Source organism: Triturus cristatus, chromosome 2_2, assembly GCF_964204655.1.
Source record: "Triturus cristatus chromosome 2_2, aTriCri1.1, whole genome shotgun sequence".
NCBI classification, from domain to species: Eukaryota; Metazoa; Chordata; class Amphibia; order Caudata; family Salamandridae; genus Triturus; species Triturus cristatus.
Window position 1 is genome coordinate 19,307,720 of NC_140582.1, and position 27,695 is coordinate 19,335,414.

At 48.1% G+C, this 27,695-nt stretch overlaps 1 protein-coding gene across 1 annotated transcript in view; it reads right to left on the reverse strand.

Annotated features, from left to right (window-relative positions):
• CNOT6L (CCR4-NOT transcription complex subunit 6 like) overlaps nt 1-27,695 on the reverse strand; it is an 844,987-nt gene that overhangs the window by 413,759 nt on the left and 403,533 nt on the right. The window contains exon 7 of the mRNA XM_085640943.1: nt 23,844-24,001. Within this exon, the coding sequence (XP_085497069.1) occupies nt 23,844-24,001 (158 nt within the window). The remainder of the gene's footprint in view (nt 1-23,843; nt 24,002-27,695) is intronic.

Here is a 27,695-nt window from a genome sequence, read left to right on the forward strand (position 1 = left end):
TAATGATGAGGAGAACCAGTTTCTAGAAAATTTTGTCAGAAGGGATCCTTATGCCTAAAAAGGTTTGACAAGGGGGTCTCGACATCTAGAAGTTTGAAGACCACTGTTGGGATATCGTTGCTTTTTGCTGTGTCTCTGCAGAGTAGGTGCTGGTGAGTGTAGCTATCTTTGGCAAGTGAGTCATATTGTTTTTGAGTATATAGATCTCTGTGCTAAAGCCACACTTTATTACTTATTTGCACAGTGTTTGTTGTTGTTGACTTGTTTGTGAAGTCTCCTTTCTTTGTAAGGCCTATGGCTAGCCACAGGTTTACTGCTCAGCAGGTTGTTGGTATGTGTCACGCCCCCACAGACCGGACGAGGCAAAGGAGCTTGATGTATAGACTTTATTGGGGTGTACAGATGAGGGACTGTGGAACTTGTCGGTGCTGAAGTCGGCTCTCTACCGTGGTCCGTATCCCCTGGGCTCTGTCGGTTGTCCTGCCGGGCGTCCCCTCGGTAAAGAAAATACGAGACAGTCAGGGTCTTATCTCTCCCTGTTAATATTCTTACGCGCGTAGGCTTTTGTGCAATGTTTAAAGTTGCTCTCCCCCTCCCCAATCACCCAGTGGAACCTGTGTTGCCTTTGGGGTTTTAGCCCCTCTCTCCCGTCCCCTTTCTTCAGGCAGATTCCCGTTGGAGGTGAGCGTGGGTGTTCCCTGGCCCCAGTTCGGGCGCGCCCCTAAAAAGGAAAAGAAAAGAAAAAGAAAACCTCCCACCCCTTACGCTATTCCCCTGCTGTCCGGGTGGCCCTCCCCCCTTACAGAAGCTGGACTGCGCTTGCCACCACCCTACCAACGTGCGCCCTGTCTTCCCTATCACTTGCCTTAAACCGAGACCCGATGATGGGGTCCCGGTTGTCTCGTCCGTGGCGCCTTCCTCGGGGTATGTACCGGTTCTCTTCTGGATCCTCCCGTCGTCGCTTCGAGCTCCCGTCGGACCGGACTCCTCCGTCTCTCCCTCCGGTATCCTCTCGCCTCCCTCCTCGCGTTGTGGGTCTCTGTGTAGCTCCTCGCTTCCTCGGCGTTCCACACCGGCTGCTCCTTCTTCATGGTTTTTCTGTTTGCCCAAGCTCCGCCCCCTGGCCGTCGCCAGAGTCAGCACCAGTCGCTTCGGCTCGGTGCCCCTGGGGTACTCCTGTCGGTCTTCGCAGCTCGTCCCGTCACAGTACCTCCCCACCAGGCATGGCCGATCGGGCCATGAGGAAATCGGGCTGCACGAGAGGAAGTCCACGTTCGCCTGCAGAGGCCCCGGCCGATCGGAAACCTGGAAGGAAAAAAGTTGCAGGGCTAAGAACCACCGGAGAACACGGGGTTAGTGTCTTTATGTCTCGCTAGCCATACTAACGGGGCATGATCAGTCAGTAGAGTAAAGGGACGACCTAAAAGGTAGTACTGCAGGGCCTGGACCGCTCAACGGATTGCCAAACACTCCTTTTCTATAGTGGAGTAGCGCGCTTCCCTGGGCATGAGCTTGCGGCTGAGGTACACCACGGGGTGTAGACCACCTGAAGCTGTTGTCTGCGAGAGGACAACCCTAGGCCCCTGTCTGAGGCATCCGTTTGTAGTGTGAAGGTGCGTGTAAAGTCTGGGCACGTTAGTACAGGGTTGTTGCATAACCACGATTTGAGGCGCTCAAAGCTGTGGGTTTGTTTCGGGGTCCATATCCCGACCGCGTTTGGGGACGTTTTCTTCAGCATGTCTGTGAGTGGGGCGGCCTCTTCTGAGAAGTGGGGTATAAACTTCGGTAATAGCCAACTAGTCCGAAGAACGCCCTAATGCCCTTTTTTGTGGTGGGTTTCCTCAGTGCTTTAATCGCGTCCACTTTATCTATCTGGGGTCTAATATGTTCGTCCTGTATGTGGTACCCCAGGTATTTGATGTTATTGGTCGCTAGCATGTATTTGTCTGGGTTGGCGGTTAGACCGGCCTCTTATTTGTCTGGGTTGGCGGTTAGACCGGCCTCTCGGAGGCTGTCTAAGACGGCCCGGAGGTGTTAGAGGTGCTTGACCCATGTGGTACTGAAGATAACCATGTCATCTAGGTACGCGGCCGCGTACTTGTGGTGTGGCCTTAGCACGATGTCCATGTGGAGTTGGAAGGTGGCTGGGGCTCCATGTAACCCAAAGGGGAGAACCTTGAATTGGTATAAGCCCGAGGGGGTGGCGAAGGCGGTTTTGTCTTGGGCGTCGGGTGTCAGTGCTATCTGCCAGTACCCTTTTGTTAAGTCAAGCGTTGTCATGCATTGGGCAGTCCCTAGCCGGTCAATCATCTCGTCGACGTGAGGCATGGGGTACGAGTCGAAACGAGACACGGCGTTTATGCGCCTAAAGTCTACACAAAAACGCACAGTGCCGTTGGGTTTTGGCACCAATACGATGGGAGAACACCATGGGCTGTGTGAAGGTTCGATGATCCCTGCGTAAAGCATGTCAGTCACCTCGTTCTCCACTATCTGTCGTCTTGCTTCAGGGATACGGTACGGCCTCTGTCTGATCGGTCTGGCCCATCCGTTATGATGTCGTGTTGTACAAGGGGGGGTTTTTCCGGGTGTTGTTGAGAAAACGTCATGATAACCGCTGATGAGCCCTAGGAGAGCGGCGTTCTGCTCGGGGTTTAGCTGGGGACCTTTGGGGATGACTCCGGCTGTGTTTGGGCTGCCCACTTGCGGAAAGGGGATGTCTGGGGGGTTTTCTATATGTGACGGCGTGACTTGTGCGAGAACCACATACTGCTCTTGCCAGTGTGCCAAGAGTTTATTGTCAGAAGAGAGGAGAAGGAGTAAGACCTTGTCTCCCACGGAGAAGTGTCTCAAGGTGGTGTGCTGGTCGTATGCCTTTTTTTGCTTTTGTTGGGCTGCGTCTAGGTTTTTCCTGACCCGATCCCAGAGGGTTGTTAGCCTATCTTTTAGCTGGGTTGCATATTCCAGTAGTGTCTTCCCCTCATCCTCCTCTTCCTCCCATCTCTCAGCTGCCATATCCACCAAAGTTCTGGGCTTTCTACCGAACACCAGCTCAAAGGGGATGAACCCGGGGGAGGATTTTGTGTGGGTTCTAATAGCGAACAGGGTCAGGGGTAGCTGTCGGTCCCAATACCTTCCGGTTTCAGAGACCGTTTTCTTAAGGATTGTTTTCACGGTCTGGTTGTACCTTTCTACGAGGCCGTCCGTTTGTGGGTGGTATACTGAAGTACGGATCTGATGTACTCCAAACAACGAACAGATCTGGGCCGTAAGCCTAGACATGAAAGGCGTCCCCTGGTCAGTAAGGAGTTCCTTGGGAAACCCGACCCTACTGAAGAACGCTCTCATGGATTGGGCGACACTGGTTGTGGTCAAGCTCGTGAGGGGGATGGCCTCGGGGTAGCGGGGTCGCATAATCAACCAAAACCAGAATGTACTGATAGCCCCGTGAGGAGGTGATCAGGGGCCCAACCAAGTCCATTCCCACCCGGAAGAAGGGCATCTCGATTATAGGGAGGGGGTGCAGATGTGCTTTGGGTATGTGCGGAGGGTTGGCCAGTTGACACCTGGGGCAAGCAGCACAATACCTCCGGACGTCTGAGAAGACCCCAGGCCATTATAACCGTCCATAGTGACCCCCTCCTGCCTGGTTATGAGCCAGATAGAGGACCTGGTTACGAAACGACAGAGGGACCAGGAGTTGTCGTATCGTCTCTTCTGGTTTTGTTATCTTGCTATATAAAAGACCTTTTATGGTAACAAAACAGGGCCTACCTGACCGTCTTCGTCGACTGTGGCACGGGCCCAGGCGTGTCCCAACGCCAGATCCTCCTTCTGTGCGGCCCTAAAGCTAGGTGCGGGTTTTGCCCCTCCGTCTGTACCTGAGGAGGGGGGAGAGGGGGGTAGTAGCTTGGCCGTTCAATTCGCTAGCGTTTTCTGTTCTCTTTTCTCCCTATGGGTCTTTTTTCTCTTATACGCACCCAGGGTTATCTCGGTGTTTGACAGCGGAGCGTCCTTAAACCACCCCTGTGTCTCCTTCTCTCTTATTGTAGTCAGTGTCAATGATCATTTCCTCGACCATTCATGGAATGCCCCCTACCCGGATCAGGGTTGTCTGTTCTCCATTCCCTAGGTTCACTATGGTGACAGGGTAGCTCTTTTGGTCCCCATGGACACAGGTGATACACACTCTCTCCCTCTTGCCACTGATGTGTGCGCACTCGTTCTTGGGAGATAACCGAGTGTCGGCACCCGGAGTCGACTAGGACACTGGTAACATAATCGTTCACTGTAAGAGCCAGCTGGTATGCCTCTTTACCTTCTCCCGCCCATAGGACCCTTCCTCTTGCATACCCTACGTCCATGGGTTCAGCACCTGCAGTCTTTTGGCGACAGTTGCGCGATATGTGACCCCATTCGGCACAGTTGAAGCACTGGGGTCCCTGGCTGCCGTCTTTACGGCCCGGGCGTGGCAGGAAACGTGGATCAATAAGAGGACGGGGGGAGGTGCCATTGGGCCTGGAGCAGACGCTCTCCAGAGGTGGCCAATGGATGTAGGAATTCTAGGCCTGAAGGATCGTGACTCCAGGGTCCTTTGGTGAGCACACGCCAGCTCTATGGCGTGGTTACTGTCAGATTGTGGTGTTGTCTTACCCACGCCCGGGTGGGTGCGGGGAGGCCCTCTACAAACTGCTCGAGCAGAATCTTATCCACCACTTCTTCCATGCTGGATGCATGGGGTTGGAGCCACCGGGTCTCGAGGTCTTGGATCCGGTAGAAAAAGGCTTGTGGATTATCCTGAGCCTGCCATTTCTCCTTCCTGAACCTGGCACTGTACTGCTCTTGGTCACACCCAAGACGTTCGAGGATGGTCTTCTTTATGGTTTCGTAAGGGGTGGTTCCTGCCGGATTAGCCGCTTGATAAGCTGTTTGCATCTCACCAGACAGCAAAGGGGCAATGTACTGGCCCCACCGTTCCATGGGCCATTGGGCCGTGCTTGCCACGCTTTCAAAATTAGTAAAAAAGAAGTCCGGATCCTCTCCCGCCCGGTATTTCTGGAGCACCGAGCTCGGCACATTTGGGTGTACCTTTGTACTTGCGATTGTGTCCGTCAGTCTCTGAATGGCCGTATCCTGAACTGCTCGGTTTTGTGCCATGAGGCCTGCTTGGGCTTGAAGGGCCTCTTGGAGATGCTCCCTGTCCTTTTTGGCCTCTGTGGACTGGGCCTCCACCACCAACTGCTGCGTAAGCATTTCGTCCAGGCTGATGGGCTGTGTCATCCTGAACTGTTATGGGGTTGTCCCTTTGGGTTGTGGGCGTGGTGGTCCGGGCGATCCCACTTCTGACACCACTGTCACGCCCCCACAGACCGGACGAGGCAAAGGAGCTTGATGTATAGACTTTATTGGGGTGTACAGATGAGGGACTGTGGAACTTGTCGGTGCTGAAGTCGGCTCTCAGCCGTGGTCTGTATCCCCTGGGCTCTGTCGGTTCCGTGCACCGCTGTCGGTCTCCGCTGCTCTCCCGCTTCCGTGGGTTGTCCTGCCGGGCGTCCCCTCGGTAAAGAAAGTACGAGACGGTCAGGGTCTTTTCTCGCCATGTTAATATTCTTATGAGCGTAGGCTTTGCGCTATTTTTAAGGTTTCTCTCTCCCTCCCCAATCACCCAGTGGAACCCGTGTTGCCTTTCGGGTTTTAGCCCCTCTCTCCCGTCCCCGGGCACTTTCTTCAGGCAGATTCCCGTTGGAGGTGAGCGTGGGTGTTCCCTGGCCCCCATTGGTGCCCGCCCCTAAAGAGGAAAAGAAAAGAAATCTCCCGCCCTTTACGCTATTCCCCTGCTGTCCGGACGGCCCTCTTCCTTACAGACCGGAGAAGCCGGACTGCGCTTGCCACCACCCTACCAACGTGCGCCCTGTCTTCCCTATCACTTGCCTGAAACCGGGACCCGTCTCGTCCGTGGCACCTTCCTCGGGGTACATCCTGATTCTCTTCTGGATCCTCCAGTCGTCGCTTCGAGCTCCCGTCGGACCGGACTCCTCCGTCTCCCCCTCCGGTATCCTCTCGCCTTCCTCCTCGCGTCTTGGGTCTCCGTGTGGCTCCTCGCTACCTCGGCATTCCACACCGGCTGCTCCTTCTTCCGGGTTTTTCTGTTCGCCCAAGCTCCACCCCCTGGCCGTTGCCAGAGTCAGCACCAGTCGCGTCGGCTTGGTGCACCCGGGGTACTCCTGTCGGTCTTCGCAGCTCGTCTCGTCACAGTATGCTTTTTGAGCCTTCCTCTGACCATGGTTCAGAGACTGACTCTGCATTTGAGGCAGAGGAGGCAGTGGAAGATTCTGGCAGTGAGTTTTCTGTCCAGGAGGAATCATCGGATGATGAAGACACTCAGTGCAGACGAAGTGCCTGTTTTAGAGGAGGACATTGATGTGCCTGCCGATAGAGCAGCAAGAAGCATCTGGGTTGCAGCCTGGGGCTGCAAGGTCTCCCATTGGAAGTGCTGACCTCTGGGTTGCCCCAGGCATCGTGCAGCTGACATTGCCAGACTTTACTGGTGTTTCAGGGTGTAGAGTGGATACTGAAACCGTTTTGCCAATACATTTTCTTCAGTTGTTTATGGACGATGTATTGTTAGCCGAGATTGTTGAGCAGACTACTTTGTATGCTGAACAGTTTTTTTAGGGGACAACAGTGCCAGCCTTAGGCCAAACTCTAGAAATACCCAGTAGACACAAGCTGGAAGAGATGAAGAAGTTCTTGGGTTTAACTTTTTTGACGGGCTTGCTAAGGAAGCCATCGATGTCTTCATATTGGTCTACTAGTACCTTGATGGCAACGGCTATATTTCCGGTAGACATGAGTCGTGATAGGTATCTGCTTCTGCTTCGGATGCTGCAATTTGTCGATAATGGTTTAGTTGTTCAGGGAATTGGCCAAAGTGGGCACTGTTGCTTGTGGCACAATCCGCTCTAACTGTAAAGGTTTCCCAAAAGAACTTGTTTGACAGAAGCTTGTGTGGGGACAGTGCAGTGCGTTGCATAACAAGGAACTTCTAGCTGAGAAGTTTGCAGAGAGGAGAGATGTCTACATGCCGACTACCATCCATGATGAAAGCACTTCACGTGTGACTGTTTGGGGTCAAGTTGCTGAAGTGCGCAAACCTGTGTGCATTTTAGACTATAATAGGCACATGGGTGGTGTTGATAAAGTAGATCAGAGGTTGGAACCTTACACCTGCTCTTCGTAAGGCTTACATTTGGTTTAAGAAGTTGGCTATCCATTTTTTCCACTTGGCAACCTTTAATGCTTTTGTTGTATTTAAGGATTGTTGTCCTGAGTCAAATATGACTTTTGCTAAGGTTCAGGAGTCTGTAATAGGCAGCCTTGTTGTAGTGGAACAGGCAAGTGTTCCTAGAGTTGGAGTGGTGGAGGATGTGGCTAGATTGAAATATCGCCACTTTCCTGATCACATTCCTCCAATGCCCTCAAAAGACTTTCCCAGTAGAAGATGTAGAGTGTGTTGGCGAAAAGGTATGCGGAAGGAGACTCATATGTACTGACCAGAGTGTCCTAACCCTGTGCTGTGTGTGCCTGCCTGTTTTAGAATGTACCACACGCAAAATAATTTTTGGGAGCATCCATGAGTGGTAAAGAGAACTGCCTTGTCTGTATTGTTTAAAAATGTTGGCAATGTATTTAGTTTCAGATTTGGTGTTAGTAGATTTGTATCTATTTGCAATTTGTTTGTGTTCTCTTTTTTCTATACAAAATCCCTTAATGTGATGGCGGTGTGTGTAGGCTGGTGCTTGGCTGGCAGTGTGCGTAGGCTTGCGCTTTTCTGGCGTTGTGCGTGGACTGGCGCTTGGCTGGCAGTATGCGTGGACTGGCAGTATGGGTGGTCTAGCACTAGGCTGGGTGTGTGCATGGTCTGGCGCTTGGCAAGCAGTGTGCATGGACTGACATTTGGCAGGGGGTGTGCATGGCTGGCATTTGGCTGGCGGTGTGCGTGGACTGGCGTTTGGCAGGCGGTGTGTGAGAAGTGACTTTCTGCTGGTCACTAAACACACTGGTAGCCAAACGTCAGTCCAAGCAATCCGTCAGTTGGTGTGTTTGCTGTGTCAGGCATGTGGGCGTGTGAAAGTGATGGGCCCTTGAATGGCGCCGTCTGCTGATAAGAGTATTGTAATTTGTTGGGCCCGCGGCTGGCAGTGTAAATGGTTCTGTATGTGTCACAGGAATGAAAGGTGTATGAATGGTCTGTAAAGAGGTTGGTGCCTTGTCGTGGCTTTACAGCTCACGATCTGTTGAGTCAATGGTTCAGTTTCTTGTCCTTTCACTTATTAACAGTGCATTTATTTTTTGTGAAATCACGTTAATAAAATTGTATACACTGAACCACTCACCCTCGTGCCAAATCCAACCAGTATATGTGTGTGCTTGAGGAATAGAGGTTTCTGTAGTAATATTAGTCTTCTCTGTCTTTCTCAAGCAGGATGTACCTTGTCCCTTTTTGTGAATGTTGTAATGTGTTGGTTACATGCCTGGTGGTGTGAATGGTCTTGTATGTATCAAGTTCGAAAGATGTGTGAATGGCCTGTAAAGCGGTTGGGGCCTTGATGCGGCTTTACAGCTCATGAACTGTGAGTCACTGGTTCCGATTTTGTCCTTTCAATTACTGACAGTGCATTTCATTTTTGTGAAATCTCTTGTTAATAGAATGTTATACACTGAACCATCACTCACCCTTGTGCCTAATCCAACCAGTATGTGTGTGTGCTTAGAAATAGATGGTTGGATAGTAATATTTGTCTTTCTATGCCTAGGGGTACATTGAATCGAAGATAAACCTACCAACTCTAGATATTCTCGTAAACTAAACACTCTGGGGAGTACATGGTGATATCTCTCTTGTGAATCCCAACAAGTTCTCTTCACCACAATGTCCTGCAAACCTCAAAATGTGACCGTCACATATTCCTTGTATTACAGTACCATAATTTTCACGCTTCAGAAAGAAACAACAAATTTCCTACCCTCGAGCATTTCCCCAAGTCTCCCGATAAAAATGGTACCTCACTTATGTGCGTGGGACAAGTACCCGCAGCAGGGAAGGGACCAAAACGTATTGTGGAGACATCAAAATGTCCTATTTTGAAACAACCTGGTTTTGCGGAGGGGGGCGGGGGCGGGGGGGGGGGGGGTTGAGGGTCACCTGAGTTTTTGGCCCTGGGCATGACGGCCATCTTGGGAAACCTACCAGACCCACACATTTCTGAAAACTAGACACCCGGGGGAGTCCAGCAAGGTATGGCTTGCGTGGACCCCCCAATGTTTTCCTACCCAGAATCCCCAGCAAACCTCAAATTTAGCTGGAAAAAAATCTAATTTTTATCAAATTTCTGTGTGGGAAAGTTTTGGAATCTGCATGAAACCACAAATTTCCTACGACCCAGCGTTCCCTCCGGTCTCCCGATAAAAATGGTACCTCATTCAGCTCAGGTCATAAAAGTATAAAAAGTCAAGCATACAATCAAGTAAAATATCTCATTTTCATAATAAATCATCAGTAATGACGAGTAAAAAGCACGATAAAAAGTTAGGTTAAAAATACAATTAATAAAACACTAATAGATTATTTTAGATATACAAACTACATACTCAACAGTGCAATCATCCACTAGGGGCACACTATAGGCTAATCGATCCATCTCCGCTTTGCTAGGGACAGACATAAAAAAGACGCAAGGGAAAAACATACAAAAAGGGTCAGGTAACACATGAAGGAAGAAGAGGGCTGGGAGAAATTGGGCAAATTTATATTTCTGGAATATTGGGCGAATATACTTTTTAGGCTCAAAAGTAAAAAAATTGCAAAAAAATATTAAATGAAGGTTAGACTGAAGGGAAATACAATCACATGGACATACTGGCAGTTCACTATTTATGTACACTCCCGCGGGAAAACCCAACATACAAGGAATGAGATTAAGTCTAAAACGCACTAATCCTTATCAATGACGCATGTTAGTCACAACGGCCAGATATGAGTTTGAACCCTCGGGCACGGAAGGCAGTCCCAGATACAATGCTACCATAGTTTTGTTACGATTAGATGCATATCTGTTATTTTCACTCGCGTGGGTGGGTTAAGTATCCGCGACAGGCAAGGGCCCAAAATGTACTGAGGAGGCATCAAAATTACCTATCACAAAACAACCTGGTTTTGCAAGGGGGTGGTCACCTGGATTTTTGGCCCCGGGCTTGGCGGCCATCTGGGAAACTACCAAACCCACACATTTCAGAAAACAAGAAACCTGGGGGAGTCCAGTGAGGTATGACTTGCATGGATCCCCCAACGTTTTCCTACCCAGAATCCCTTGCAAACCTTAAATGTAGCTGAAAAAACCACATTTTTCACATATTTTTGTGTGGAAACACCGTGCCTGCACAAATGTCCTACCCCACAGTGTTCCCCTCAGTCCCCCGAGTAAAATGATACCTCACTTGTGTGGCTGTCCAATGCAGAATTGGCTAAAATCGTATTTTTAAAAAAAATGCATCGCTTAGAATTCTTGGTGCTATACCCTTAATCCCTATGTTTTTGGCTCTTCACAGTCACAGGCCCTTGCCCCACCCACATGAGTGAGTTATCATTTTACTCAAGAGACTGAGGGGAATGCTGTGGGGTAGGACGTTTGTGCCGCCACAGTGATTCCATGCAAGAATGTGAAAAATGAGTTTTTTTCAGCTGAATTTGAGGTCTGCAGAAGACTCTCGGTAGGAAAACGTTGGGGGATCCACGCAAGCCATACATCGCTAAACTCCCCCGGGTGTCTACTTTCCAGAAATGCGTGGGTTTGGTAGGTTTCCCTAGTGGGAGCTGAGCCCGGGGCCAAAAACCCAGGTGCCCCCACTTGCAAAACCGGGTCGTTTTGTGATAGTTAATTTTGAAGTCTCCGCAATACGTTTAGGGCCCTTGCCTGTCGCGTGCACTTGGCCTATTTACACAAGTGCGGTACCATTTTTCTCAGATGACTTTCAGGAATGCGGGGTGGGTGGAATTTTGCAGATTCACACAGATTCCAGAACTTTCCATCACAGAAATAGGAGGAAAATTTGTTTTCTTTTTACAAAGTTTGAGGTTTGCAAGGTAATCTGGGAAACAGAACCTGGTGAGAGGTACACAAGTCACCCCATCCTGGATTCCTCTTGGTGTGTAGTTTTAAAAAATTTACAGGTTTGCTAGGTTTCCCTGTGTGCGGACTGCACTAGGGCCCATTGCTAAAAACAATAGTCTGTGCCTAGTGGGCTTTCTGACTCCCAGGGAGGGGGAATGGAGGGGGGAGGGGGGTGGCCCCAATATGCCCCCAAGGGGGGCAGAAAGGCTGTGGCTATTTGTTTGGGGGGTATTGGTATGCCCATTCTGGGTAGCCCTCACCCCCATGCATAAAAAAATCCAGCGTAATCGCTGGCGCCTAGTGGGCTCTCTTGACACCCCCTGGGGTGCAGATCAGGGGCTCCTGCCCCCATCTGTCTCCTGGAGGGGCAAAAAGACTGTGGCATTTTTTGAGGGGGGGGGCATTGGCATACCCATTCCGGGCAGCCCCACCTCTAAGTATATAAAAAATAATCCCTGGTGCCTAGTGGGCTTCCCCCCGTGGGGGGCAGATATGGGGTTATTGCCCATCTGCCTCCCGGGGGGGGGGGGGGGGGGGGGCAGCACCCACCTGAACTTCGGAGAAAGAATATCCCTGGTATCTAGTGGGCTTCCCGAGGGCAGATAAGAGGCTATTGCCCCATCTGCCTCCCAGGAGGCAGAAAGACTACCATTTTTATTTTGGGTGGGGGCATTGGCATGCCCATTCTGGGCAGCCCCCACCCCTACGTATAAAGAAACATGGTGCCTAGTGGACTTTTTGCCCCCCCCAGGGGCTATTGCCCCCATCTGCCTCGGGGGGGGGGGCAAAAAGTCTTTAGCCTTCTTTGGGGGGTAGGGTGGGGGCAATGGGATGCCCATTCTGGGGAGCCCCCACCACTGGCCTATAAAAAAATCCCTGACATCTAGGGTGCTTTCTGCCCCTCCCCTGGGGGGAGGGGGCAGATTGGGGGCTAATGCTCCATCTGCCTTCCGGGGGGCAGAAAGACTAGCATTTTGGGGGGAGCATTGATATGCCCATTCTGGGCAGCCCCCACCGCTACGTATATAAAAAAAAAATACCTGGTGCTTAGTGGGCTTTCTTTCCCCCCGGGTGCAGATCAGGGGCTATTGCCCCCATCTGTCTCCTGGAGGGGGGAGAGGGGGGGGGGGGGGGGGGAGAAAGTCTTGTTTTCTTTGGGGGGTAGGGTGGGGCATTGAAATACTATCTGGTTAAGCAATAGGACAGCTCACTTTGTTTTATCCATTTCACTCTTAAATTGTATACTAGGACTCCAATGACCCCCAACAATTGAGTAACTTGATTATTGTGACTGACCCCAATGAAAGGAACTACTCAATGCACAGTGCCATCTTGTTTGAAAATTTAAATTTGTGCGTCTTTTATTGAGTTGAAATTGTAAGGTGCCCGGCCTCTGATAACTCTTCAGATCGCCCGGAAGTTGCCTACATTAGCAAAAAAATGATACTAAAAATGCTCCTGTTTGAGCTGTAACGCAGCCTGTGACGATTGTGGTGTGGAACAGACCCCTTGAATAAGTGGCACACCACACTGTGTTGCGCCATCCTGAACCAAGGCATCCAGATGTCAGCAGCTGCTCAACTTGGGGCTGGAAACAGAACACATATATATTACTTTCCTAATGGGAGTTACTTGCCAGGCCCTCATTTTAAGTTCATAGCCGCTTTGGCCAGAAAGTCTTCAAAGAAAGCGGAGCTGTGGGACACACGCTGCAGCTTCCGTGAGCGCTGAGGACTCGTGAACAGGCGCCCGGAGTTCATGTTTCGCACATCCATCTGGTGTGGCTCAATCTGCCACACCTCGCAGCTCCAATAAGCCCCCAAGGGCAGGGCTTTAAGTGGGATGAAAAAACTGGGGGGTGCTATGTAGTTGTCACGGGCATGAAAGTGAAATCGATGGATGGCAATGCGTCCGTGAGACTAGCCCTGTGCTGGGGGAGGGACAGTTTGTGAGAGGCGCCATGAGGAAACAATCTCTCGGCATGCTGGGGCGGGGAAGCGCATTCCAGGCGGGGGAGCGGACCTTTTGAAGTATGATGCCGAGGCTGTGGCTACACGTGCACGCGCCAGTGGGCTGAAGCACTTCCCCAAACGGATTGCATGGCGGCACGATGCACGTGATTGTGCACGTGCTCGCCATGCTATCCACTTTTGGGAGCACTTTGAAATGCCCCTCTTACTAGAGTCTCGCATAGCGATTGCGTAAACGAAATAGCTAGGCGAGACCTAAAAAGGAAATCCCTCTGCTGTCTGCAGCAGAGGGATTTAGTGTCCCTGTTCTCATGACGGAATGGTTCCGTCATGAGCACAGGACCACTGGTGCTCATGACGGAACCATTCCGTCATGAGCACCCGATGGGATAACAGTCAAGATGCAAAGCCCTTTATAAATAAAGGTGCGCAATGTTGAACAATTAAGAACAGATTCTTGTGAAGAAACAAGCGGAGGTGTTGGGGTAAGGCACAGGAGATCAAGGGAATTGGCTCTGGAAGCAGCACCGTACACCCACAAGTGGCAAGGAAACGGTGTAAAGAAAAAAAGTAGTGCAGTAAAAGCACACATATGGCCACTGCGGAAAGGATTGATGTAGCTAGGGTGGTCGCCAGGGCGTTATCAAAACAGACACAAGGCGGGACAATTTAGACTGTTCATCAACACAAGCAATGGATTTTGTAAAGGCAGAACAAACAAACAATCAAAAACTGGTTCAAAGCCAAAGAAGGATTACATCATACCGCGCAGAGCAGCATGCGTGCAGCCTCTAGGCTCGACCTAAAAAAGGGAGTAAATGTGCATGGTGCTGCTTACACTTAATTATTTACATTTTAGCTAACAAGCAATGCTTTACAAACAAATGTAACAGATTTGGTAGGGAGTATACTATGTTACCAGCTTATTCTTTTGTGGAGAGGACATATGTTTATCACTCCAAGCATGGAAGCATGGACGTCTTGCTGGAGGAAGTATGGTGAAACATTACAGGTGCAGGTGATCCAGCGGTTTAACAACAGATACTCCACTATCATATACTCACCTGGACCCATAAACTGAGAGTGCGTAAAACCGCTGGTGTCAAGTTTGTAATTTACACAATGTTTAGGATTAGTTATCTAATACTCCTAACTAACCCTTCACTGATCAAGAAGTTCTTTCCTCTGGTTAATGGGCCATTAGTTCAACTAGTTGATGGTGAGAATAACATAAAACTAACTGTTCTTTTATTTAAAGTAAATAACCACAGACTCAGGAGAGTTTTAAATCTTTATCTAAAATAAATGTATGTGAACCATTCCAAATACAGTGCAGTCACCGACATTCATAGGAGAGAAAATTCAATTCATAACCACCAAGCATATACTTCGGACCCATACAATAATCAAATGCACAGATAGGGAGAGGACAGAGAGAAAAGAACATCAGCAAATAACTAGAAATTATATTTACCAAGGATGGTGTGAAAGACCAACCCCCTGGCCAAAGAGCTTGTAAGGGTCCCCCGTGATAGGTCAGGAGACACAGACTTCAGGACAGGATTCAGGATAGGATAGATGACCTCTCTAGAATATCGACGATTGCGTCACACCCCTCTCTGACACTCTCTTCCTCCTCGAGATTCTTCCGCGATCTTCTGATCAAACCCAATTAATTTGGATGTTGTTGTTGACTGTTGTTGACTGTTGTTGTTGGATAGAAAGCAACAGCTTCTCCCCCAGCAATTCTCCCGTCAGCATAACTCTTGCTCTCCACCAGCAAAGCGCTCTCGCTCGCTCTCTTCTCTAACTAACTAAAGCTTTCTTAATTATACCTTCGTTTCTCCATGAACCACCCACTAAAGTTTCAATATCATAAAAATATGAAATGCGATTGGTTAGGCATGGGGGGGAAGCTCGATCACACCATGCGTACAGGTCATTAAAATCAGTTAGACTATTGTTCGCAAACCCATCCCCTTAAATTGGATTCTCAGATGCTTTCACATTTCACTTTGAAACAATACAATAACATTTTGAATAATAGTCGTCATCGTTGAACTCTTCACCGTCCGTTCCAAGGGTGTAACACTCATCCTTGGCTCCCATTCAATCTCTCAGTCATCATTTCGGGTTAACTTTCAGTGGACATGCTCAGACTTCACGTTACTCAGCTTAATTCGGTTATACGAGAGAGGCCCAAATATGCACTAGTGATAAAGTCAGAAAGACAAATATTCATTTCACAAATAAAGTGGTCGCACTGTATACCTCCCACCTCTACTCTGTTCCCCTTTACTTATTAATTTCCCCGCATTAGCATTAGTATAATAGCTTGTTTTCCTTTCAAGTAAGCAGATGCCATGCACGCGAGTCTTCAAGACTCCATTTTAGTATCTTCTGCTCATGCGCCAGAATTTCCCTCCAAGTGTTAGTTCGTCATACTGCATAGATACAGTTGACGCATGCGCAGAAAAGTTCCCAGTTTAGAGCGGTAGTAGTCTGTCTTCATTGTTATCCGCATTAGTACACACATATGCAAGCTTCACTAACCCGTGTGTTCATGTGGTGCGTATTAATTATTCACGACACTCATTAATAACTTTGTTAGTAAGTTAAACGAGTGGATTGCATCCGGGCAAGTCTCTTTTCTACGAGACCTTGCTCCATCACAGGGATTCTCACACATGGCCCCAACAAGCTCAAACATGAGTTTCCACACACAGTCATTTCTTAACTTTGATGAATTAAGGTGGATATGAAAAGGTTGGCAATGGAAATCACACTTTAGTTCAGGCGTTCTTAAGCAGAGGATACAGGGGCAATGAAGCAACCTGCAAAAATAATAAAATAGATCTGTCCTTGTCAAATGGCTACAAACTTGCCAAAACGAAAGATAAGGGTCTGGAAGAGGCAAACGCCATGAGCACTGACAAAGGCAGTTGGTGAGCTTGTGTGTGAATGAGATTGTGAATGGGCGATTAGGTCAATGAGTGAGTGTATGAATGGGTGTATGAGCGCATAGTTAAGTGATCATGTGCAAGGATGAGTCATTGGATGATATAATGAGAGTGCATGGGTAGAATACTCACCCATTTACCGTTTCTTAAAATTCAGCTACTCGCCCTTGTATCAATAAACTCTCCCAGCCCCCATGTGATAATGGAGAGACGCTTTGAGTTACAGGTCAGAGCTAATGGCTTTTTCTAGTGTTGTTTTAAATACTGGCAGTTGCCCTTGTCCTATTACAATACATGGCTTAATTTAAAAGTTAGATATGCTCAGAAAATGTCCTGTTGTACGGCGATGGCCGCTGTTGTTAAAGTGAAGATATAAAGCAAAATAATGTACAGAAGGTGCATGCCTTACCTAGATATAACTTTAATAATAAAAACAATCAGGTTGAATGCATTTGGTGAAACGTGTACCTGCACATTTCCAATTTAGGACTGAGAAAATGTTGACATTTTCTCCATACAGTGAAAAACGTATGGGGAAGGTGCACTTCAAAGATGAGTATGGTGTCATTCTGCATGCTTATTGGTTTCTCCATGATGCTTCTGCTGTTCATCTGTATGTTATTCGCTGGCTGGGTACCAACATGACCCTGCATGGTTTAAAAAACTGCTGTCTGGCTGTATTTCAGTTGACTCTGCCAAGTGCCCAGCAGAAGTTCCAAATCAATGCCCACCCTCAATATTTATCTTGCTCTTTTTATTATCCGAACAAAGGGAAAGCAGGGTGGGGAGTAGTGGGATGCGAAGGAGAAGCGGCAGATAAAATGACACAATTTAACAGGTTCACTTACTTGGCTAAGGAGGAAAAGAGGCAATGTTTACAAGAAATGGGTTACATTCTTATTTATATGTATGCTGTTTCTTTAATTTATTCATTTCCTACTTGTTTCTATTCAAAATGTCTTTCTGTTCTTTGCTACCGTGGTGTAGTAAATTTTACTACATATCTTGGTTTTCTCTGGAGCATTGGTCCAGACCAGTCGTTTGTACTGTGCTGGATTACAATAAATCTCTTTTGTATAATCTGTCCCCTGGATTGAATTCTGGACAAAACACTACAAAATGTTCTCAATGTAACAAAATTGTGCTGCCGCATATTACCTGCCCCGCTGTGATAGCATGGGGAAGTACTATACGAAGTTGTTGATACATTTTAAATGTGCCCGATTCAAGTAACAAAGCAGTATATTTCTACGTTCCTGGAGTATCATTTAAGAAACGACTCGACACAAACTTCTCAGCTTTCCTTTTGGGAAGTGGGTCCAAAGAAAGGGCACACCCTGTGATTCCTTGAATGTTCTAGTCCCAGGTTGCAGTGAGTCGTCCTTCTTAAGAGTGTGGTTTTCAACTGCTCTCATCCTCAGTCTTGCAATGCACACCTCTGGGATGGCGGATAAGCAACTGGGCAGTTGTGAGGAGTGTGCACTGCGCTGTATTTTTCTTACACTCCGGCATCTGTCTTACTCAAAATAAGCAAAGATGAAATAGGAAGCCTGGCATACTTCTGCCCTGCCGCGAAGATGACTTGTGTTTACCTTACTCCAGAAGATGCATAGCTCACCAGCGGCACAATCCACTTTGGCCTCCACATGGGGAGGGTATAAATATTTATCTGCGCATTCTACATATTCCAAAAAGGGTGGACATTCTTATACATAGGACTGTACATTTTACACAGCAGGAATGGGTGGAGGACCTGCAACGACGAGCTGCGCTATTGGAGGTGTCGCTAAAGCAATTGTCACAGTATCCTACATTATGCAATTGTACTATTTAGCTGACGTTTGGCGCTCAAAGCATACTGCAGCGGCTGAGTACACATTTTACTAGACTGCACATTACATTATTTTTCGTTTAGATCTCAGGTGAGCGTCACAGTCTTTAATTGAGAATATCATTCGGGAGGTTAGGTAGGTACCCTACCCAGGACTTGGACCATTTGCCAGTTATGCTCACGTCAGTCAATCTCACCCCTTCTCAGAGGGTCAGATGCTGGCGGTTAAGAGGTACTTAAATTAAGCAAGTAGGCTCGAGACAGAGAATTTAGGGAAGGGGATCAGCCAGGCAGGTTGTTGGCATGGGTCACAAGGGCTCAAATTAGTGACAGTTTTTAGGTATCACCACTGATAAGAGTGTGATAACGACATCCCCCCTGGAAGTTGTGTCCATAGTTAAGCAATATTACGAGTATGTAGTCCTATTCAAGTCTACTTTTACTCTTTGTGAAATTGCATAGTAAAATATATCAGTCTTGCTTGGGTTCTTAGAGGAAGTCAACTGGCTGAGGATACGGAGAGCCAGTAGAAGTTGCTCCAGGGATGGCCAGAAGCTATACACAGTGAGGAGAACAGACACATTTTGACTGCTGAGAGCCTGAGGCCCTTTTAAATACATGATGTCCGTGAGAATTTTACCTTGTATATGCTGTCCACTAATTAAATTGGGCACTTAGCACAAGTCCAAATGACCTTTATGATGTATGAGGTCAAAGATAACTTTTAGAAAGGTATCCTAGTGGTAGCTGTGGAGAGCAGCCTTCAGGCTTAATCTTGAAGGAATTTAAAGCAGCCTGTCTTGCCAGAATATCACCTCCTGAATTAATTAAATGAAAGAAGAACCACACAGTAGTTATATAAAATTATGTATTTATTAATATAAAACTCTCTAGTATCCTCTAACCGAGCATAGAACACAAAGCACACAATACGAGATCAATAGAACAGTTGTAAGTAGCACAATACACAGGGGGAGACCAAACCATATACTAAAATAGTGGTATAGTACGCACATCTCGGGTCAAGACAAGGTTTGGACCACATAGAATCATGGGACCCCAAGTAACCACCCAAAGTGAGTAGATAGGGACCCCACGGAGGATGGTGTAGTGTGCTAACATGACGCGGGCTCCGTACAATTCTATAGGGAAGTTGCGGTTGCAATTTTACAGTTTAAGTACCCTTCTAGGAGGACTCCGAGGAAACCCTTTGGAACTTAAGAGGTTGGAGAGCCACCCCACCCGTGGATACCATAGTACCAGAGGTACCTATCCCAGAGGAGCCGGGTGCATAAGCCTGGAGTGGTGTCGGAAACCGCCGTCGTTCTCAATGGAGGGCTGAGAAGAAGTGCTGCTGCAGTGAAGGTGAAAAGGGTCCGGTGGAATCCCAGCTGGGATTCTGGAAGAAAAGAACCTGAAAGCAGAGGGGACAGAGTCAGGTCACTTCAAAGTGACCAGGGGCTCGGGAGACGAATGCCCACCGATGTCGGGTGCTTCAGGTGCAAAGAAGGGATGCTTGACTCTGCAGCCATGAGGACCAGGAGATGTCGACGACGACCAGGAGCCAGATGCGAGCTGTCCAAAAGGATGTCGGGTGCTGAGGGGTCCTGTCCGGCTGGAGCACCAGCAAGCTGAGGCAAAAGCAACCCACACAGGAAGGTCAAGCAGGTTACGGTGTGGACCAGGGGACTCAACAATAGGGAGTCAGGGCACGTCTGGAGCAACCAGGAAAGTCCAACAGAATTCAAGATAACCCTCAGGAGGACCCACCAGGCCGAATGACCAGGAGTCGCGAGGGGACCTCGAACAAGATCACAAAGTACCAGCCAATGGAGCACTCGGTGCGAGGAGGCCGGAGTTCTTTGGTGGAAATACTGCTTAGGGTCAGGACTACACGGAGTCCAATGCACACGCTCTGCAATCGCCAATAAGCATATGCACTTGCAAATAGACGCGGTGCACACAGGTTTGGGTTATGCAGTCCCCACGAGGAATACTGGCCTCAAACCTGCTGAGTGGGCAGTTTAATGGCTGGCTTTCCTCAGCCATAAACGTGATTGCCTTAATGTAACCGATAAATTCTTCCAGATTAAAACCCTCCACTCCTTGGTTCTCCTCCGCTTTGTGTGCTGAGAAGAGCCACAGTAAAAAATTTGGACGGAGCTGGAGACCATCCTATGATCCTGAAGCAAAAGTTACTTACAGAACTGTCATTAAGACATTCCACAAGTGAAATGTACCATAATGAGAGAGTATTACATTGAGAAAGTCAGCTCCGCTGATAATTCCTCAAAAACGTGGTTCAAAATAGTGAAAGAGTTTTCTAAACCATCTGCATTATCTAGCTCGACCCCCCCTAGCCAAGGACTCTGTGATGGTTTATCTAACGTTTTTCATGAAAAAATCGTAGACATTTTTTCATCGTTCAACCAGTCCGTGGATACCCCAGTTCTCGGCTCCAGGGTAACTAAGGAGGAGGCTTTTACTTCTTTTAATTCTGTCTCTATTGATACCTTTTCTCAAAAGATGTTGCCATGCAAATCGGGCTCCCCTTTGGACCCTTGTCCGGCACAATTATTCAGTGCACTCACCCCTCTTACCATCTCTCTGCTGAACTTGCTTTGGAACACCTCCTTACATACTGGTAATTTCCCCTTGTCTTGGAAACAGGCCATGCTGATCCCCATCCTAAAAAAACCTGAAGCCGACCCATCGGTATTTAGCAACTACAGGCCCATTTCTCTTTTACCTAAACCAGCCAAAATCCTGGAGAAAGTAGTGCAAGAACAACTCTCTTACTACCTTGAGTCCGGGCAACTTCATGACTCGCAGTCCAGTTTTAGATCCAGCTATAGTACCGAGACTGCACTTCTGGAGGTGTCAGAGACTATTCGCGAATGCGTGGATGTAGGCGAGGCAGCAATGTTAGTGCTCCTCGACCTATCCGCAGCATTCGATACGGTCTCTCATGCCATATTGATTGAAAGACTGTATAGTCTTGGGATTCAGGGCACCCCTTTGGCATGGATTAGATCTTTTTTAAGCAATCATACCCAACAGGTCTACCTTCAACCTTTTGTCTCGGAGAAGAAACCACTTAAATGTGGTGTTCCCCAGGGCTCTGCCCTGAGCCCACTGTTTTTTAATGTGTACGTATCGCCGCTGGCCACGGTGGCAGAATTCTGAGGGGTCAGAGTGATCTCATACGCTGATGACACATAATTAGTGTTTTCATTTAGAGATCACTCTGACGTCAGTTTTTCGAACTTCAGACGCTGCCTCCCCCCCCCCCCCAGTGCCGGTGGTTTATGCCAGAAATCTGGGATTCCTATTTGATAATGAATTATCTTGTAAGGCTCAAATAAATAAGGTCACTTCTGCATGTTTTGGTAAACTCCGCATGATCTGGAAAATTCTCCCTTTCCTTCCTTTGGATGCTCGCCGAACCATTATTCACGCCCTTATAACATTCACACCTGGATTACGCAAACAGCCTGTATGCCGGAGTGCCTGCCTATCTGGTCAAACGTCTGCAGATTGTGCATAATGCGGTGGCAAGAATGATCTGTAACATCCCATATCGTCATTCAATCTCTCCTCACTTAAAAAAGCTACATTGGCTGCCTGTGACTAGCCGCATTCAGTTTAAATCTCTGGTCCTAGCATATAGAGCAATGCAGGGTCAGGGGCCTGCCTATCTCAAAGCCAGACTGAACATGCTCAGTCCAACCGATCTCTCAGATCAAATCATCTTTGCCTCTTACGTACTCCCCGATTTCGCCGTTCTAGAATGGGGGGGCAGAGTGTTCACAGTTATCACTGCTCGATCCTGGAACAGCTTGCCACTGTCACTCCGTATGACAGAATCGGAATGCCTATTTCGACGCAATTTAAAAACCTGGCTGTTTACCAACCCATAGTCGCATAGAGACACTCACAACTGCTTACTGTTCGCAGCGCCGGAACACCCACATTGGGGGTAGCTGTGCGCTATATACGGTTCTAAATAAATAAAATCAAACTCGGGGACCTTCGAAACCCACTGCTGTTGGAGTCTTCAGAGTCCTCAGAAGCTCGGGAGCAGCAGACTGGTCAGCTGCGTTGAGGTGCCTGCGAATGCATGGGAGTGACTCCTTCACCCCAAGGGAGATTCTTCGGTTGTCCTTAGTGCACCACAGGTCCTGCACGGGGCCTGTATGGAGCAAGGGCACAGACAAAGCTTTGGACGGAGAGGGAGACTAAGTCGGGCCCAGTCGAAGTCCAGAGTGTCCAGACAGTCGGTGGAAGGTCATTGGTTTCTTCTTGTAGAATCTTGTCCACATGAAATCTAAAGTGCTACAGTCACGTAAGCCCTAATGTACCCACGGGACAGGGTTGGACAGATTTGAGAGACCCTCCTAGGGGAGGATCAGGACAGACACCCATGTCCTTTATCCAGTTTCATTCCATAGCAGGAGCCAACGGCTCCCAGAACTGGTTTGAGCTGGACTATGCACAGGGACACCAAATGTGCCCCACGTGCAGACTTTCAGGCACTCAGAGTGCACCCACCCAGCCCCAATACACTAAATCCTGTCTGGGAGGTGGTCACACCTCCGTGTGACAGGATGCCTATTGTGCTGCCTTCCTCTGCTTGAGCTTGGCTCAGCAGCAGGAGGGCAGAAATGTGTCTCTGGTCGGCAGCATCCATTTTGTGCTGACCCGGTCAAGGAGGCTGGCACCGGATAGACCAGTGACCCCGAAGCTCGCTTCAGAAGGGTGGAATCATACCTCCCACACCGGTTACCGGAGTGGAGGTATGATTCCAAGGTGTTTGATACCAAACACAAATGTTTCTATGCAGCCGTTTGAGATAGCATTTACCACAAGGTTATAATGCACCTCTACCTATATGTCTGGCTGAGTCACAGACAACTTGGGAGAATAGTCTCCGAAGGCTGCAGAGGGGCTCTGCTCTAGCAGGTGCAGCCTCTCACGTAAAACCCAGCACCCTGCCTTCAGGATTGTTAAGGCCTGCTATAGGGGTGACTTCTAAATTTAAGTGTAGTGACCTATAGAGATAGTGAACCTATATCTAAAGTAAGTGGTGCAAGCTCCAGCTTACACAGGTTGTAGTAGCAGACCTGTAGTTCCAGTTTAGTTCTCATGGGTGGCATAATACATGCTTCAGTCCATGGGAGGCCTCTGAGGTACCTATGCCCTGAGTACATGTGTACAATATACTAGGGACTTATAAGGGTACCCCAGTATCCAATCTGGAGTGTACCAAAGTACATATCAAACATTTTAGGGAGAAAGCAGATAGACTGGGGTCCTGATTAGCGGGATCCCAGTCAGACAAGTCAAAAACCAGCATAAAACCAGGCAAAGAGTGGGGGTAACCACGCTATCAGATCCTACCTTCCTACAATGTCCGACACACAAACTACTCTGCTAATCACTACTTTAAGATATAAATCTACACAATACTACTATAAGCTGATCCAAACTGTTAGCAATGACTAAAGGATCTGGCTCAGAAACCCTTTCTTTATATTGTTGATGCCATGCTCAAGCTCACTGGTGCTATACCCAAACAATATAACCACTTATCATCGACAGTCACATTCATTTTTCACGGCATACTTGTCTAAACAGACACTAAAATTAAGCCAATCTATCCCATTAAATTTGCGTCCTTCAAGTATTTTGACACTGCAGATTGATAACATAGATCGTGCATCAGTTATTCTTAAACTGTAGTACTGAAATACACACAGATAATGGTTTTAAGTATTCACAAATCATAAAACTTTTATCGAAGCCTCTCCACTTTAAAAAGCCCAACCTAACTTTGACCACAATGAGCTACTGCCCAAACCTTTTGTTTCGGTTACCGTGTAACATTTCAGGAGGATTTTATGTGCATTACCTGAAGGCTAATGATTTCTGCATCGCAATGGATTATTTCTTCCATGATGCCCTTTTTCCTGTATTCCCAATTTAACGCCCAGGACGGGCAGTATCCATACAGCTGCCTGGTGGCATATTTATCACATAGTACATTGTAGCACATGATAGTAAAGGACGCTAGAGGGGAGAAAAGGGGTAAAAAATAATCAAAATTCGAACATGCAGAAAGGGAAACAATCGATACTAAAAGGTTGACATTAAAACGCTGGTTAAATTTTTATACGTTTTTGCAATTTTTACAAGTAAAGTATCACAATTCGCAAATATTGCTCAGTTAGCAAAAAAACAGAATGAACTGGAAAATGGCACCGGGTTATTAGTTACCACTGTCTGAGATTAATTCAAGCATTTCACCCATCACATTTTTGTTCCTATCCTTCCAGTAGATGGCATCACTTTAAAGGTCAACTATAATACTTACAAAGCATTAAACGCTAGAGTTTCTGGCCCTGGGCCTTGATTACAGGGTCAAATGCAGATAAGTTATTGATTATTTGTGTTAGTTGATCATGCATCCTACAGTGGCAACAAGACTATGATGGCGGGATTTGTAGCACTCGCAGGACCAACGTAAACATCCTTGAGACAAAAAAACATAATAAGGGGAAGACAGACCGCCACGGCATCTCTTTCTGGGCACCTAGTGTCCAGACACCAAACATGTTGCGATCCTTCACTCCTGCATCTTCAGGAAAGAAGCAAAGACCCTCCTTCTCAAAGCAATACATAACTGCCTCTTCTGAAACCACCTTGTCTAACCTGCATCCTCTTCCTTGTCCATCTTCTCTATACTCTTTTACTTCAATCTCTGCACAGCACTTTTTCATTTCACCTATTTCGGAACTATGTAAATGGTCAAATATACATAAATTATGAAATTTCTTTAGCGAGAATTATGCCCAGAAAGGCAAAAAAGGGCGCCACAGAAAAGATAAAGGAACCAGCAGGAAACCGCTTTACGTAATTGAAACAATGTTTTTGCAGTGTGTGTTGTAGTAATAGATTCATTTGCTATGTGCTATCTACTCATCAAGGGACTGGGGCTTCGTGAGGGGCAGGATGGCCGGAGCATGAGGTGCCCCCGCACTCACTCTCGGCACAACCGAGGCAAGTGCACCAGAAGGAGGGGGTGAACGGGTTGTATGCCCGCTGTGAAACCCCTGTCCTGCAGTAAACTCGTACGCCTACCTACCCCGACATTAGAGTGAGCCAAGGAAAAGGGGGAGGTGCCGCAGCCAGCCCAGGGACAGAAGGCAAAGGACAAATAGGAAGAAGCCCTAAATTTCCCGATACGGAGAGAAGTGAACCTTACCCACCTTGAAGCTGCTATTTGCCGCCACCGCAGGTGATGAGCTTCACAGGCTGTGCATGCCCCACAGTGACTGGCTGACACCACTGTAAGAGGAAAGCAGGAACGCAAGGAGCCAGCTACTGGCACGGTCTTAAAGGGCTCAGAGACAATGCAAGACTGCATCAGAGAGCCCCGAGAGAGAAGAGGCCGCACCAGCTAGCCGCCTCCAGCACCTAATGGCCACTGTTGACCTGTCCTTGAGCACTGTCACACGGAGTGACATACCCTGCCAAGCATGCCTGAACTGATGCAGGAACAAGTGCCATGATGGCGCCATCACGAGGTGGAAGCAGTCTGCCCTCGAGCGCAGAGAAGGTGGAAGGGAGGTTGCCTTCCCTTTACAAAGGAAGCACCAAGAAGATCTCAAAGGAGGGGCCCCATGTGGCCCGAACGCAGGAAGGAGATCGTGTTCACCCTAACTGCACTAGCACTGTCGCACAGTGGGATAGAGACTGCATCAAGAGTGTCCTCCTGCATTAAAATGGAGAGGCCAGTGGCCCAATACAGGTAAATGGAGAGTCTCACACCTGAGCGGCAAGCTGCCACCACCACAGCTCCTTACTACCTGCGGAAGCAATTCCCTGAAGAGGGAACACCTAGAATAGGAGTTTCAAGAAGGTTGCTGAAAAGGGAACCCAAGACATGTAGCTCAACACCACACAGCATCAGCAACTGTCATGACCAGAGGACAACCAGATCTGCAACTGTCATGATCCTCACTAAGGCAGAGCCCAACACCCGGGGCTGGTGGCCGGACAAAGTAAACAGTCGACCACTGCGAAGTTATTTTGGCCAACCCTGGAGAAGGTGCATGCCACTGCACCCAGAAGAAGAGCTGGAAGTGTAACCTGCTGATCTACACAAGGAACGTGACGACCGAGCAAGTTTTTTTTCCCCCCACATTTTCTCATATCTCCACAATACAGAAGTGCTGGTTCACTGTCATACAAAGTTACATAACAATATTCAATGTAGTCACATATTATCACAATATTCTGTTAACACATCTTCGATATTGAAGCTTCCGAATCTGCGCCTGATTACTGCCATAGCCCCTACGTCTCTTAATGTCTCATTTTCCAACCAACATCTGTTGGTTTCACCCGTCTTTGGTCCACCTTTAACATATACGTGAAAATGCAAGTAGTGTGTATTTGCATGGCCATAGTGATCTGTCCTAAAGTCATGTAGCATCCAATCTAACGGCCAGGTTGCATCCCCCCCACACCCTCCGGCACCAAACCGCTTACCAGTAGTGAGTTTGTATTTTGTCGTCAGGATTCCACACATGACCGATAAGGGCCCCATATGTATTTGGGGGCGGCACAAATTCACCATAATGCTGGCATAAACATCGCTATTAACATTACAGTAGGCCAAGCTACGTAGCCATTCCTGCAGAGTGGGAGCCGTCCTGCGGCCACACATCAAAGCTATTTCTCTTTTGGCCAGTAATAGATCAAGGGATGTGAACCTTCGGACTTTCTTGGGGAAATTAACAGTGTACCCTAACAACGCCACTTCAGGCGTGGGAATAAGAGAGAAATTAATCATGGTTCCCAGTACGGAGTGTATTTGCTCCCAATAAGTTTGCAATCTAGGACAAGTCCATGCTAGGTGTGCAAAATCGGCATGCAGGGCGTTGCATTTCTGGCAGTTATGTGGCCTAGAGGGGTCTAACCTGTGTGTTTTGGCAGGAGTACAGTAAATGCGGCGTCAATACTTGAAGTGGGGCAGCTTGCAGCTGCTGTTGAGAGAGACTTCCCTCGTACCCGCACAGCATTTGACCCAGTGTTCAGCAGTAATGTCTCGACCCAGGTCATTTTCCGATTCCTTGCGGACCTTATCATCGCTTACCGGACGCATGCCTGCGCATGCTTTGTATAGTTTAGAGATGAGATGTGCACCAGTCTCTCCCTCAATGATCAATGTTAGCGGCGCGAAAGAGTCGGGTTCAACAGGGTAAGTGCGTAGTGTGGTGTGCAGGGCCGAACTAATTCGCCCTAATATGAAATTATCCATGAAGGGACGTCCTGGAAACGGGCGTCCTCTGCCACTGAGAAGACAAGCCCTTCCGGATACAAGTATCCCACTTTGGTGATGTTGAATTTCGCTAAGGTGCATAGCACCAGCTTTACGCCTGTAATTGGCAACCAGAGGGGGTTAGGTCTCTAGGGACACCCTTCGGCAGCACCGTGGCCAGCTTTTCGGGTAATACAAAGTCTGCCCCAGGGCGCAGAAATGGGATCCGGGCGTCAGGATGGAACCAGGCATATGCGTAGCAACATTGGACCACTAAGTAATTCAAGTGTAGGTCTGGGACTCCAAATCCCCCTCTATCATATGGGAGAGTCAGAACCTGCCAGGGGACCTGCGCCTGTTTCCCCCCATACCAGTTTGTTGAGGTGTGTGCGCAATGTTAAAAAAAAAACATTTGTAAGGAGTATGGGGATATTGTTA